Below are 13,249 nucleotides of genomic sequence, written 5' to 3'. Positions count from 1 at the left end.
TTTGGACATGGGCTGCTTCAGTGAATGAGGATTCACGAGTGGTGATGAACATTGTGCAGTCATCAGCGAACATCCCCACTTCTGACCTTATCTTGGAAGGAAGGCCATTGATGAAGCAACTGAAGATCGATGAATCTAGGACACTATCCCGAGGAACTCCTGCAGTGATGTCCTGGAACCGAGATGATTGACCTCCAACATCCACAGCCATCATCCTTTGTGCTAGGTATGGCTCCAACCAGTGGAGAATTTTCCCCTAATTCTTATTGACTCCAGTTTTGCTTGGGATCCTAGATGCCACACTCTGTCAAATGCTGCTTTGATGTATAGGGCAGTCACTTTCACCTCACCACTGGAGAGCTAAGCCCTTTTGTCCATGTTTAAAGCAAGGCTGTAATGAGGTCAGGAGCTGAGTGGCCCTAGCGGAACCCAAACTGAGTGTCGGTGAGCAGGTTATTGCTAAGCAAGTGAGCACTGTTCTTCCATCACTTTACTGGCGAACAAGAGTAGACTGATGGTGCAGTAATTCGCCGGGTTAGATTTGTTCTGCTTTTTGTTTACAGGATGTACCTGGGCAATTTTCCACATAGCCGGGTAGATGCCAGTGTTGTAGCTCTACTGGAACAGCTTGGCTGGGGTGTATTTTTGCCCTCTTGTTGGTTCTGTCACAATCTGCCGCAGCCCTAGTCTAGAAGCTGAATCCTTTAGGACTCAACCAGTTCAGTCTGTGCAGGTGCTACTGAGCTACACTTGGTAGTGGACATTGAAGTCCCCCACCCAGAGTACATTCTGCACCCTTGCCAAACTCAGTGCTCCCTCCAAGTGGTGTTCAACATGGAGGAGTACTGATTCATCAGCTGACGGGGTTGGTAAGTGATAATCAGCAGGATGTTTCCGTGCCCTTGTTTGACCTGGTGTCATGAGAATTCATGTGGTCCAGAGTCAATGTTGAGGACTCCCAGGGCAACTTCCTCCTGCCTGCATATTGCTGTACCTCCACCAGTGATGGTGGTGCCTGGCACATTATTTGTAAAGTATGATTCTGTGAGTATGACAACATCAGGCTGTTACTTGACGAGTCTGTTAGCTCTCCTTATTTTGGCACAAGCCCCCAGATGTTAGTAAAGGAGGACTTTGCAGGGTTGATTTCGCCGTTGTCAATTCCGGTGCCTAGGTCGGTGCCGAGTGGTCTGTCCGTTTTCATTCCTTTTAGACTTTCTGGTAGTTCGATACAACTGGGTGGCTTGCTAGACCAATTTGAAGGGTATTTAAGAGTCAACCACACTTAGTCACATGTAGGCCAGACCAGGTAAGGATTGCAGATTTCCTTCCCTAGGTGGCATTAGCGAACCAAGTAGATTTTTACAATGATTGATTTATGGTCATCGTTAAACTTTTAATTCCAGGTGTTTTTATTGAATTCAAATTCAACCTGTCGTGGTGGGATTCAAACTCAGGTCCCCAGAACATTACTCTGGGTCTCTGGATTATCAGCCCAGTAACAATACCATTACACCGCCACCTCTTCTTCTCTCCCCCCCCCAATAAATACTTATGGGTCAATTTGGCTTGTATCAAGCCAATTGCCTTTGATAATATGCCACTTAAACCATAAAACAATTGGCGCGGGCAGTCGGGTGGAAGCGGGTAGCCCAACTTTTTTTCTTCCCTGAGCTGGTTAAAGGGCAGGAAGAAAGGGTGGGGTCGCACTTTGGAGACAGTCCTATGCTGATCGCGGGGCGCTCTCTTTTCACCTCCCCACGCCCCCACACTATTCCTTTGCATCCTAACAACTCCCTCTCGTTTACCCCCACCCTCCTCTCTGTCTTCTCTCCCTCCGCCCACCCCACCAACCTACTGAGATTTCCTGGTCCAAGACCCCAAACTTGCCTGTTCCAGGTATGCATCTTCTGCTACAGTCCTGGCACTGGCCACTGATGGAGCTGCCAGCCAGTCAGATTGGCTGGCAGTTCCAGAGGGTGGGACCTTGAGGTGGAAGTCCCACTTGGCCCTTATTAACCTATCCCACAGTGCTTCATGGGGTGGGTCGGCGTGGAGCATGTAACCTCTACAGCGACATTGTTTCCGGGGTGGGGGATATGTGGTGGTGTTCACCTGCCCCACTCCACGCCCCCATATTATCCTGGCCTCTGCCTCTCACAAGGGATTCCAGTCTTCACATTTGAAGATCCACCCTAAGGTCTCTCCAACTCGGATGGCCCGCTTCACTGGGTTTCAGTCTCATCTCCTGAGTATGCACTGAGGCACCAACTCACAAGCACAACTTCAACTCTTCGCAAGCGGAATACTCCTATTCCAAAAGGGTGCCTTCGCCTGAGTCACTAACCTCTGCTGCCGCCTTCGATTGCCAGAGTATCTCCTAAGTTGCCTTTGCTCAAAGTCTGCTGACCGCAGCCCTTTTCTTGCTCATAGCCCCTTTCTCAGCTCCTCTCTGTTTAACTTAACTCAGACCTATCCCTGTCCTCTCTCCCTTTGGGACCTCACCTGTTCCCTTTCTGGGATGTTCACCTACAATGGTGCTCTCTGGTCCCATGACCTGGTTTTTTTGCGCTTTTTTTCTTTATGTGCAGTCATGCTGGTCCTATCCTCAACCCAAAGAACTTAAAAGACTGAATTGCGCATGTGCAGCCCGCTCCAGGTCCATAGATATGCGGAAACTCCGAGGTGTGTTGGGACATGGATTCCTGACCTCTGCTCTCGACGAGAAGGTAAGTTGGTTTTCGTAATAGGCGCTACAGTTTTAGAATTTCATATTGCTGAACTGGAAGAAATTCTTCAAAACCGAATCCCAATTTCAAATCTGTGCTAGCAGCTGGCTTGACATTTGAACAGCCTACACAATTTGCAATGCAAGCACCTGAAATATGTAGTGCCTTTAACATAAAATATCCCAGGGTCCTTCATGGTCATTATTAAAGTAGGCATAACATCAAGCCACATAAGAAAATATTAGAACAGATAACCAAAAATTTGATCAGTGGTAAGTTTTAAGGAGCATCTTAAAAGAGGAAAGAAAGGTAGAGAGGTTTTAGGGTGGGAATACCAATGCTTGCGTCACAGGCAGCTGAAGGCATGGCCACTGATGGACCATTCAAAAATTTAGATGCTGAAGGGTCAGAATTAGAGCAATGCAGATACCTTGGAGGGTTGTGAGGATGAAGGAGATTGCAGAAAAGGGATAAAACCATGGGAGCATTTGAAAACAAGAATGAAAACTTTAAACATAAGGCATTGTTTAACCCAGAGTCATTATAGTTCAGCAAACACATGGATGATGTGTGAACTGGACTTAGTGCAAGTTCAAACATGGACAGCCGAGTTTTGGGTGACCTCGAGTTTGTGTAGGGTGGAATGGAGAGGCTGGCTAGGAATGCGCATAATAGTGAAATCTAAAGGTAATGAAGGCATGGATAATGGAGTATTATGGAGATAATAAAAGCAGTCTTAATTATGGCGCAGATATATTATTGGAAACTATCTCAGTCATATATGATGCCAAGGTTGCGAACAGTCTGGTTCAGCCCCAGACAGATGCCAGGAAGAGGGACAGAGTTGGTGGCTGGGAGACTGAATTTGTGGTGGGGATAGAAGACATTGGCTTCAGATTCCCTAATATTTAACTGAAGGAGATTTCTGCTGTGCCAGTACTGGATGCCAGACTTGGAGACAGTGGTGGGATGGAACTGGGTGACATCCTTGTACAGATGGAAACTGGCTTATTTTCAGCTGATGTCCCTCAGTGACAGCATGTAAATAAGAAGTAGGAAGGAACACCAGAGATAACTGTGCGAGTACAGGAAGAGAAGTGATTGCAGTGATTCTCTAGCTACAATGTGATAGTTAAGAAAAGGACCAGGCAAGTGCACTCCTACCCAGCTTAACAACAACAGTTGAGAGGAGTTGGAGGAAGATGGTGTGATTAACCATATCAAAGGGTGCAAACAGCTCTAAAAGGATGAAGAGAGATTGTGACAAGTAAACTGTCACATGGAATGTCATTTGTGACTTTTGAGGACCACTTTAGTACTGTGGTAGAAGTGGTAACTTGATAGATTCAAACATGGAGTTCTCGGGGAAATGGGCAAATTCAAGAGGTGATGACACACGTAAGGACTTTGAGAGGAACAGGAGGGTAGAAATAGGTCAGGAGTTACTAAGAACAGGAGGGGTTGGGGATTGGTTTATTGAGAGAGGTGATAACAGCAGATTTGAAGAATGGGAGCCAGGAGGGGAAGTTGGGTAGCTTAATGGGAATAGGGAGGTAAGCCTCATGGGTAAGATCAGCTCAGAGAGGGCATGAAGGGAAAATGGGAGAAAAACTACAGGGAGGTATGTTCAGGACTGTCAGGGGGAAGCCTTAGAGGAACTTTAGTTCACTGGGTAGGTAAAGGGTGAACAGGTGACTGCAGCAGCTGACTCAATGATCTCAGTCTTGGTGAAAAAGAGGCCCATGCTGCCCTCACACTTGTTAGGGGTGATGGTGGAAGAAATGGAGAACAGAAGTTTGCAGTGGAACAAGGTAATTGCCAAGACACAGATGGGACACTAAAATATTGTTTATAAGCACAGCCATGTGTGAAGGTGCCACTGCTTGGAACTATCATCAGGACATTCCAGAGCCCCCGTCAACTGGTATACCACAGCTACCCTGTATACTCTACATTTTATCAATTGTATTGTGTATTGTAATCAAAAGAATAATTGCACAAAGAGTTGTGTGTGACCGGAAAGCGTTATAAGGGTAAGCTGAACTGGCTTCTTGAGATTCAAATGTTCTGGCCCAAAGCAATTGTTGATAGCTATGAAGTTGTGCTTGGATTGACTTTCGGCTCATGAAAATTGTCATTTAGAGAATTTTGAATAGATTTCTATTCTGTTTGTGTACTTGTTCAATTTAGGGCCTGACTGAGCAGCAAGTTCACTTGACAGTTCAAGTGAAGGACTTTGAAGCAAATGTGGCAGCAGCAGCTCCTGATCAGAAGAAACAGAAAGAGCTGCAGAAAACACTGGAAGCTTTTAAGAAAGGTTAGTTGCCTTTGTGTCCATTTCTATTTCTCTTATTTAAAGTCACTTTAGCTAGGTGAAAAATGCTCAACAGTTGATAAATAACATCAGTTAAGTGAAATATCTAAAGCCATTTGTGATTTTTTTTTTCTCTACTGAAGTGATCCCACTTGACTGAGTCCTTTTTTGTACCACAGACAATTAATGCTTTCCAGGATTAATTTTCATTAAGGCCCAGGTCTTCTACTCGGTGTCAGAGAGGGTGTATCTAACACTGACTGCGATTTAATCTGCCCACTTATCATTTTATGCTGGAGTCTTTGCACCTCTGATGCCGGCTCCAGCAGGGTTGCAGGGACAAACCAAGGCCAATTGTAGGCACAATTCTAGTGTAGCCATGTCCCCTTTTTTCATCATGAACTGAAGACACCCCCCTTAATGATGTCTGCCTTCAGTTCATTGACTTGCATTGTTTTAAATGGAGCTGCCATCCCCAACACTGCATGACATCCTCTTGCTGGTGGTGCTAACTACTCCCAACCCTGCCTCCACTGACAGCCTTAACCCCCTCCCTCATCCCCCACCCCCCTGCCGGACAATGTTTCCCCCAACCCCCACCACTGACTGTTCACCCATCTCCCTCATTACCTGACAGTTTTCATTCCCCTCCCTCATCCCCAACAATGTTCAGCTCCCCTTATTCCCCCCTCACCCCAAGAAAATGTTCAACCCCCCACTCCTGACAACACTGACTCTTCTGACATTGACCAGACAGAAGCCAGGAGTTCCAGAAGGTGAGTTGGATGAGGGGGTGGTGGGGTGGCGATGTGCACTGTCCAAGGACAGTGGTCAACATTTCTGGGAGGGAGCTGAACGTTGCCGGGTTGGTGTTGGTGTGTTGAACGTTACTGGGGGTGATGGAGTGCTTTGACACTCCAGCTGATTCACTTAAGAGTTATGCTGGTTTTATATCTGCTCTGAAAAGGCCTAACCACCCAAGTCTCCATGGTTTTGGACTGCTGTCACTGTCATTGGAATCGATCGAGCAATCTGACAATTGGAACTTTAAACTTCCTGCAAAGCACCACAGATATTCATGCATTCGGACTTACTCAGAGTCCCGACGCACATCAGTGAGGCAAGTTGAGCCGGAGGCCTCTCCCCATATTGAAAGATTTGGACCTAAGTTTTTGGTGATTGATAGGTTGAAATCTAAAAATAAAATACAGCAGTATTTAGCACTGTAACTTTACAACACTCCTTCATTACTGCATCAAAGACACATTGCAAAGTTGCTATCTGGATGAGTTGCTAGAGTGTTGCCTGAAGCATGTGGACGCTGGTGTGCCAGTGTGATCCATGGCAATCACATCTGCAGTAAGTGTCTGCGGCTCGAGGCAGTCTACTCCTGCTCCTATTTCTTGTGTTCCTGTAAAAACATAACAATGAAGGAGCCTCAGCCCCTGCACTCTGTCCAGCAGGTTCGAGCAAAGGGCCACCAAAAAGTTGATTAAAAGGGGAAAAAGTAGGATATGAGAGTGATCTAGCCAGGAATGTAAAAACTGATTCTTGCTGAAAAGGGAGGCATGTTGCCAAAACCTTTTGTCTTGCACTCATCAAGATAAATGCAAGAATGCCAAATTCCGAAGAATCACAATTTATACTTCAGGAGAAAGGAGTGCTGATTGTTTGGCCAGTCGACTCTGATTGGCCAAGGCATTGCTGTGGAGAAAGCAACAGGGAACTATAGGCTCCCCAGAATCCCGAACAGTTCAAAAAAAGGCGCACGGCTTGTAAATATTCCTTTTTGCAGAGTACAGGCCCTTCAGTATGAATATATATTGCTTCTAGCAAGCATAAATGAACCCATTACAAAGTTGACTGATTATCTTAAATTGGTTGTTAGTGTGGCTAACAGGATTGGGATTGTTTAGCAAATGCTGCCCAATCACAGAATCACATGGAACAGTAGACATTTTGTTTTGGGCTGGTAGGCTGGTTGACTGTTGTCTGTGCTCTGCTTATTACAAACAACTGAAGGAACATGCTGTTTGATTTGATTAGCCAATTGTTAGGACGTATGGCCTACATACCAAGTATCGCACTGGGACTGAAGTTCATATGTGATGTTGCTTAACTGTGGTAGTCGAAACATCTTTTTGGATTGACGGCTGCATCCTGTTAGTGGAAAACACCACTCCGGTTGCCAATGCATAGTAGCAATGTAAAATGGCTTCCTTAAGATCTTGTTCAAATTTTTGAGAGATTTTTACTTTTCCAGGGTAATTTGAGGTAGAATGGGCACTTTTCATGTCTGAAAGTCAGCCTTTTGCCTTATTGTGAGTTTGTACGATACACAGCGAACAGTGATCAGATCAGGATAGCTATTGTCCCACAGGATAGCTTTGATGCCCTCTATTTCTGCATCAAACTTGTAAATTGAGCAAATGTCTAGGGCCCAATTTACAAGATTGCTGATAAGGCCAATCTTATAGTGCATGATGCTATACAAATCCCAACATGGACATTGACCGGTGAAGGCTTACCACTAGTAGAGAACCCATTAGCAGATTTCTCAACAAGCACATCGTGGAAAAGGGGCATGTTAGACTTGAAAGTAAATGTGAGCATGGGATGGAGCGTACTAAAGTGTGTAAGGAGATCCTTACAAGCGGCTGCAGATTCAAAGATTACAAATGTACCATCTACGTAACAGAACTATGCGCTGGGTAGGAGGTTAGGGATCATTCCATCAAAAACTCATTTCTCGTGAAAACTGATGAAAATGTTAGCAAGTGGTGGACTTAGCGAGGATCCCATTACAACACCACCTGTTTGGGCATTGAAACAGAACTCAACCGTATAAATTGTTAAGTTCAAAAGGTCAATAAATACAGATTCAGAAAATGGTGCATCTGTATTGCTGTGATATAGTGATGAGGCGCAAATGTCAATGGCTTCCTTCAGTGGCACATTCGTAAATAAGCTCACATAGACAAGACATTGATAAAAGCATAATACTGTGGATGCTGGAAATCTGAAACAAAAACAAGAATTGCTGGAAAATCTCAGCAGGTCTGACAGCATGGAGAGAAAGACAGAGTTAATGTTTCAAGTCCGTGTGACTCTTCTTCAGAACTAAAGAGAAGTAGAAATGTGGTGAAATACTTATACTGTTTAAGGGGGTATAGGACAGATGAAGCTGGATGGAATGCCAGTGATAGGTAGGGGCAAAGGAGAGATTTCAAAAGATGTCATAAACAAAAGGTCAAAAGAGTGTTGATGGTGGTGATACTGGCTTAAGGAGGCTCTAATGGTGACATTAAGAGTAGAAAACAGGATGAGCAAGTGGCAGGTGGCCCTAGTGGGGGTGGGGAAAAAAGATCTAAGTAGGCTAAAAGGTGGGGATAGACAAGATGTTGCTATCAATATATAGGTTGTGAATTGTCTTCGCAGAGGTGAAGCTGAACTTGGGGTGGAGAGTTGGGCTACATCATGCGACTTAGCTTGAGAGTTACCCAGGAAATGTTAGACTGTTTAAAACCTGGTCTAACAGCTGGGTAACTCAACTGACCCCCTCCCTCCCTGACAAGACTATGTCCTCGACATGACCACCCATTCACCCCACCTATCCACTATCCCACCGAGCCATCTCACCCACCTCACTCAACTACCCACCTTATATGATTACCCACTCACGCACCTATCCACTCATTCACAAAACCACCCTCATTGATTAAAAGACTGGACCTTTAAATGCTTACCAGAGCACAGCAGCTACAGCCATAATAATCCTCTTCTTCCCCTGACTACTCTGTTTACTGGAGTTGGGCTGGGGATGCTGCGTTGCCCATTTCTATGTCAGCCAGAATCGGAAGATCCTGGAAGAAATGAGCAGTAGCGTCAGGTCGGGAAAATCTTTTGCGGCAAGTGGAAATGCTGCTGACTGGAAGATTTGGGCCATGGTTGCAAAATAATAATATTGGCTTCAAAGACAGATAATTATACCTTTATTCTTTAAAGTTTAAATGTTCACTAACAGCAAGGATGAACCATCTATTCCATTATCCCTCATTCGGCAAATACATTGGAATTAATTGGAACCATGCCCCTTTTGTTGACTGTAATGGTACCTGAATGACCTTATTAGAATGTGATCATATGTTTGAAATTTTGTGTGTAATAAATAATTTGAAATTGAATAGTTAAAAAGATAATACATTGATGATTTATTACAGCTTAGTTTTATTAAGATGGTATGGAGCTATTTGGGTGCAAATGATAAAATGTCCTGATTAGAAGAGTAACTTTCAGAAGGCATTCAAAATTTGAATAATTGCCCTGATCCAATATTTATAAGTCCATTTTGGGCACAGTTAAGTAGAATTACTGCTTTTAATTGTGTGTGCATTGTTTTGACAAATAGAAACTAACAGTTGGACTGTTTTCCAGAGTATGAAAATGCTGCAGCAATGGCTGGTAAAGTTGAGGCAGAGGTTAAACGGTTGCACACACTCATTATTGACATCAACAATAAAAAGCTTAAAACGCAACAGGATAAGCTAGACAAAATTAGCAAAGAAATTGATGATTGTGCCTCTTCCATTACAAAGGCCCAGGTTGCTATCAAAACAGCAGGAAGGTAAGTTCTATATGAAACTACTTTATTAGAGAATTAATATTGTTTGTTCATGCACTTTTATTTACAGCATTCATATTCATGCTTTTTTTTTCTTTTGCTGAGGAATGGTAAACATAGTTCTGACTAGCTTTCCAGTGGTGTATTCATGCAACTTAGAACAACATTTTCTTCTAGGAACTTTAAAAAGGCAGAAGAAGCAGTGAATCGATCTGAAGAAGAAATTGAAGAGAACAAAAAGGAGATTAAAGATCTAACAGAAGAATTAAAGCAAGTGGAGGAAAAGGGTGCCGTTGTACTGAAAGAATGCACTGAAGCTCAGGTACAACACAAAAGTTATAGTTCTGTAAATGAGCTGAGCCACCCAGTTATTTGATTCCACCATCTTGGTTTAAGAACACTTATAATTTTGTGATGGTGTACAAGATATGGCCTGACTCTTTTTGATTCAACACAGACACAACCATATGGCCTCAAAATCAATTGGAAGCATTAACCAAAAGTTGCTTACTGGTTCAAAATTGTTGCCACTTGGTAATTTTTTTTTTAATTCATTTTTACAGGATGTGGAGGTCGCTAGCAAGGCCAGCATTAATTGTCCATTTCTAATTGCCATTGAGAAGGTGGTGGTGAGCTGCTGCCATGAATTCTTAAGAGTCAATGTGGTGCATGTGCACCCACAGAGCTGTTAGGGAGGGAGTTTCAGGATCTTGGCCCAGCAACAGTGAAGGAATGGCGGTATATTTCCAAGTCAGGATGGTGAGTGGCTTGGAGGGGAACTTGCAGGTGATGGGTGTTCCCATGTATCTGTTGCCCTTGTCCTTCTAGAAAATAGCGGTCATGGATTGGTGCGTTCCTGCAGTGCATCTTGTAGATGGTACACACTGCTGCACTGTGCATTGGTGTTGGAGGGAGTGAATGTTTGTGGAAGTGGTGCCAATCAAGAGGGCTGCTTTGTCCAAGAGCTGTCAAGCTTCTTCAGTGTTGTTAGAGCTACACTCATCCAGGCAAGTGCGAGTATTCCATCATATTCCTGACTTGTGCCTTGTGGATGGTGGACAGGTTTTGGTGAGTCAGGAAATGAGTTGCTCGCTGCAGGATTCCTGGCCTCTGACCTGCTCTTGCAGCCACAGTATTTATATGGCTAGTCCAGTTCAGTTTCTAGTCAACAGTAACCCCTAGGATGTTGTTAGTGGGGGTTCAGTGATTGTAAAGCCATTGAATGTCAAGAAACAATGGTCAGATTCTCTCTCATTGGAAATGGTTATTGCCTGACACTTGTGTGGCGTAAATGTTATTTGCCACTTGTCAGCCCAAGCCTGGATATTGTCCAGGTCTTGTTGCATTTGAACGTGGACTACTTCACTATCTGAGGAGTCGCGAACGGTGCTGAACATTGTGTAATCATCAGTGAACATCCTCACTTCTGACATTAGGATGGAAGGAGGGCCCTTGTTGAAGCAGCTGAAGATGGTTGGGCCCAGGACACTACCCTGAGGAACTCCTACAGTGATGTCCTGAAACTGAGATAATTGACCTCTAACAACCATAACCATCTTCTTTTTGCTCGGTATGACTCCAGCCATTGGAGAGTTTTCCCCCTAATTCCCGTTGACTCCATGATGCTATTTAGTCAAATGTGGTCTTGATGTCAAGGGCATTCACTCTCACCTCACCTCTGGAGTTCAGCTATTTTGTCCATATTTGAACCAAGGCTGTTTTGAGGTCATAAGCTGAGTGACTCTGGCAGATCCCAAACTGTGTGTCAGTCAGCAGGTTCTTGATAAGCAAGTGCCGCAAGTAGCTTGCCTAGAGGCGTGGAGTGAATTGAATTGGCTGAAGACTTGCATCCGTGATGTTGGGGACCTCCAGAGGAGGCCGAGATGGATTATCCACTTGGCACTTCTGGCTGAAGGTTGTTGTGAATGCTTCAGCCTTATCTTTTGCACTGATGTGTTGGGCTCCTCCAGCATTTGAGGATGGGGATATTTGTAGAGCCTCCTCCTGAGTGAGTTGTTTAATTGTCCACCACCATTCACGGCTGCATGTGGCAGGACTGCAGAGCTTCGTCTGATCCGTTGGTTGTGAAATTGCTTAGCTGTGTCTGTCACTTGCTGCTTATGCTGTTTGGCACACAAGTCATCCTGTGTGTAGCTTCACCAAGTTGGCACCTAATTTTTAGGTATGCCTGATGTTACTCCTGGCATGCCTTCCTACATTCTTCATTGAACCAGAGTTGGTGCCCTGGCTTGGTGGTAGCGGCAGAGTGGGGGAATATGCCAGGCCATGAGGTTACAGATTGTGTTCTAGTACAATTTTGCTGCTGCTGATGGCCCACAGTGCCTCATGGTGGGCCCAATCTTGAGTTGCTAGATCTGTTCGAAATCTATCCCATTTTAACACGGTAGTGCAACACAATGGAGAGCATCCTCAATGTGAAGACAGGACTTTGTCTCCATAAGGACTGTGCGGTGGTCACCCCTACCGATACTGCCGTGGACAGATGCTTCTGCAACAGGTAGGTTGGTGAGGATGAGGTCAAGAGGGGAGGCGATGGCTTAGTGATATAGTTATTAGATGAGTAATCCCAAGGAAATACTCTAGATACCAGAGTTCAAATCCTGCCATTTGAATTCGATAAAAAATCTGGAATTAAAAGTCTAATGCTGACCATGATGGTTGTTAGGGAAGGAAATCTGTTGTCCTTACCTAGTCTGGACTACATCTGACTCCAGACCCACAGCAATGTGGTTGATTCTTAAATGCCCTTTGAAATAGCCTAGCAGCCACTCAGTTATATCAAACCGCTACAAAGTCGCAAAAAAGGAATGAAACCGGACGGACCACCTGGCATCGACCTAGGCACCGGAAACGACAAAGGCAATCTCAGCCCTGTCAACCCTGCAAAGTCCTCCTTACTAACATCTAGGAGCTATTGCCAAAACTGGGAGAGCTGTCTCACAGACTAGTCAAGCAACAGCCTGACATACTCATCTTCACAGATAATGTCCCAGACACCGCCATTACTATCTCTGAGTATGTCCTGTCCCACCAACAGGACAGTCTCATGGCATCAGGTCAAACATGGGTAAGAAAACCTCCTGCTGACTATCAGGTACCACCCTCCGTCAGCTGATGAATCAGTGCTGCTCCATGTTGAACACCACTTGGAGGAAGCACTGAGGGTGGCAAGGGTGCAGAATGTACTCTGGGTGGGGGACTTCAATGTCCATCACCAAGAGTGGCTCGGGAGCACCACTATTGACCGAGCTGGCCGAGTCCTAAATAACAGCTGTTAGACTGGGTCTGCGGCAGGTGGTGAGGGAACAAACAAGGGAAAAACATACTTGACCTCATCTTCACCGACCTGCCTGCCGCAGATGCATCTGTCCATGATGGTATAGGTAGGAGTGACTATCGCACAGTCCTTGTGGGGACGAGGTCCTGCCTTCATATTGAGGATACCCTCCATCGTGTTTTGTGACACTACCACCGTGCTTAATGGGATAGATTTCGAACAGACTGGGCATCCATGAGGCACTGGGCCATCAGCAGCAGCAGAATTGTACTCCAACACAATCTGTA

General features: G+C 44.9%; 1 protein-coding gene across 3 annotated transcripts in view; it reads left to right on the top strand.

Moving 5' to 3' along the window:
- The window catches only part of smc4 (structural maintenance of chromosomes 4), a 76,848-nt gene that overhangs the window by 47,916 nt on the left and 15,683 nt on the right, over positions 1-13,249 (top strand). For all 3 annotated transcript variants that reach the window (XM_041216656.1, XM_041216663.1, XM_041216648.1), the window contains 3 exons: positions 4,920-5,046; positions 9,478-9,667; positions 9,842-9,986. In XM_041216656.1, coding sequence (XP_041072590.1) covers positions 4,920-5,046; positions 9,478-9,667; positions 9,842-9,986 — 462 coding nt within the window. The remainder of the gene's footprint in view (positions 1-4,919; positions 5,047-9,477; positions 9,668-9,841; positions 9,987-13,249) is intronic.

The sequence above is a fragment of the Carcharodon carcharias genome, chromosome 2 (assembly GCF_017639515.1).
Source record: "Carcharodon carcharias isolate sCarCar2 chromosome 2, sCarCar2.pri, whole genome shotgun sequence".
NCBI classification, from domain to species: domain Eukaryota; kingdom Metazoa; phylum Chordata; class Chondrichthyes; order Lamniformes; family Lamnidae; genus Carcharodon; species Carcharodon carcharias.
Note: the sequence above shows the minus strand (reverse complement) of the source record. Positions and strands in the feature narration are given on the sequence as shown.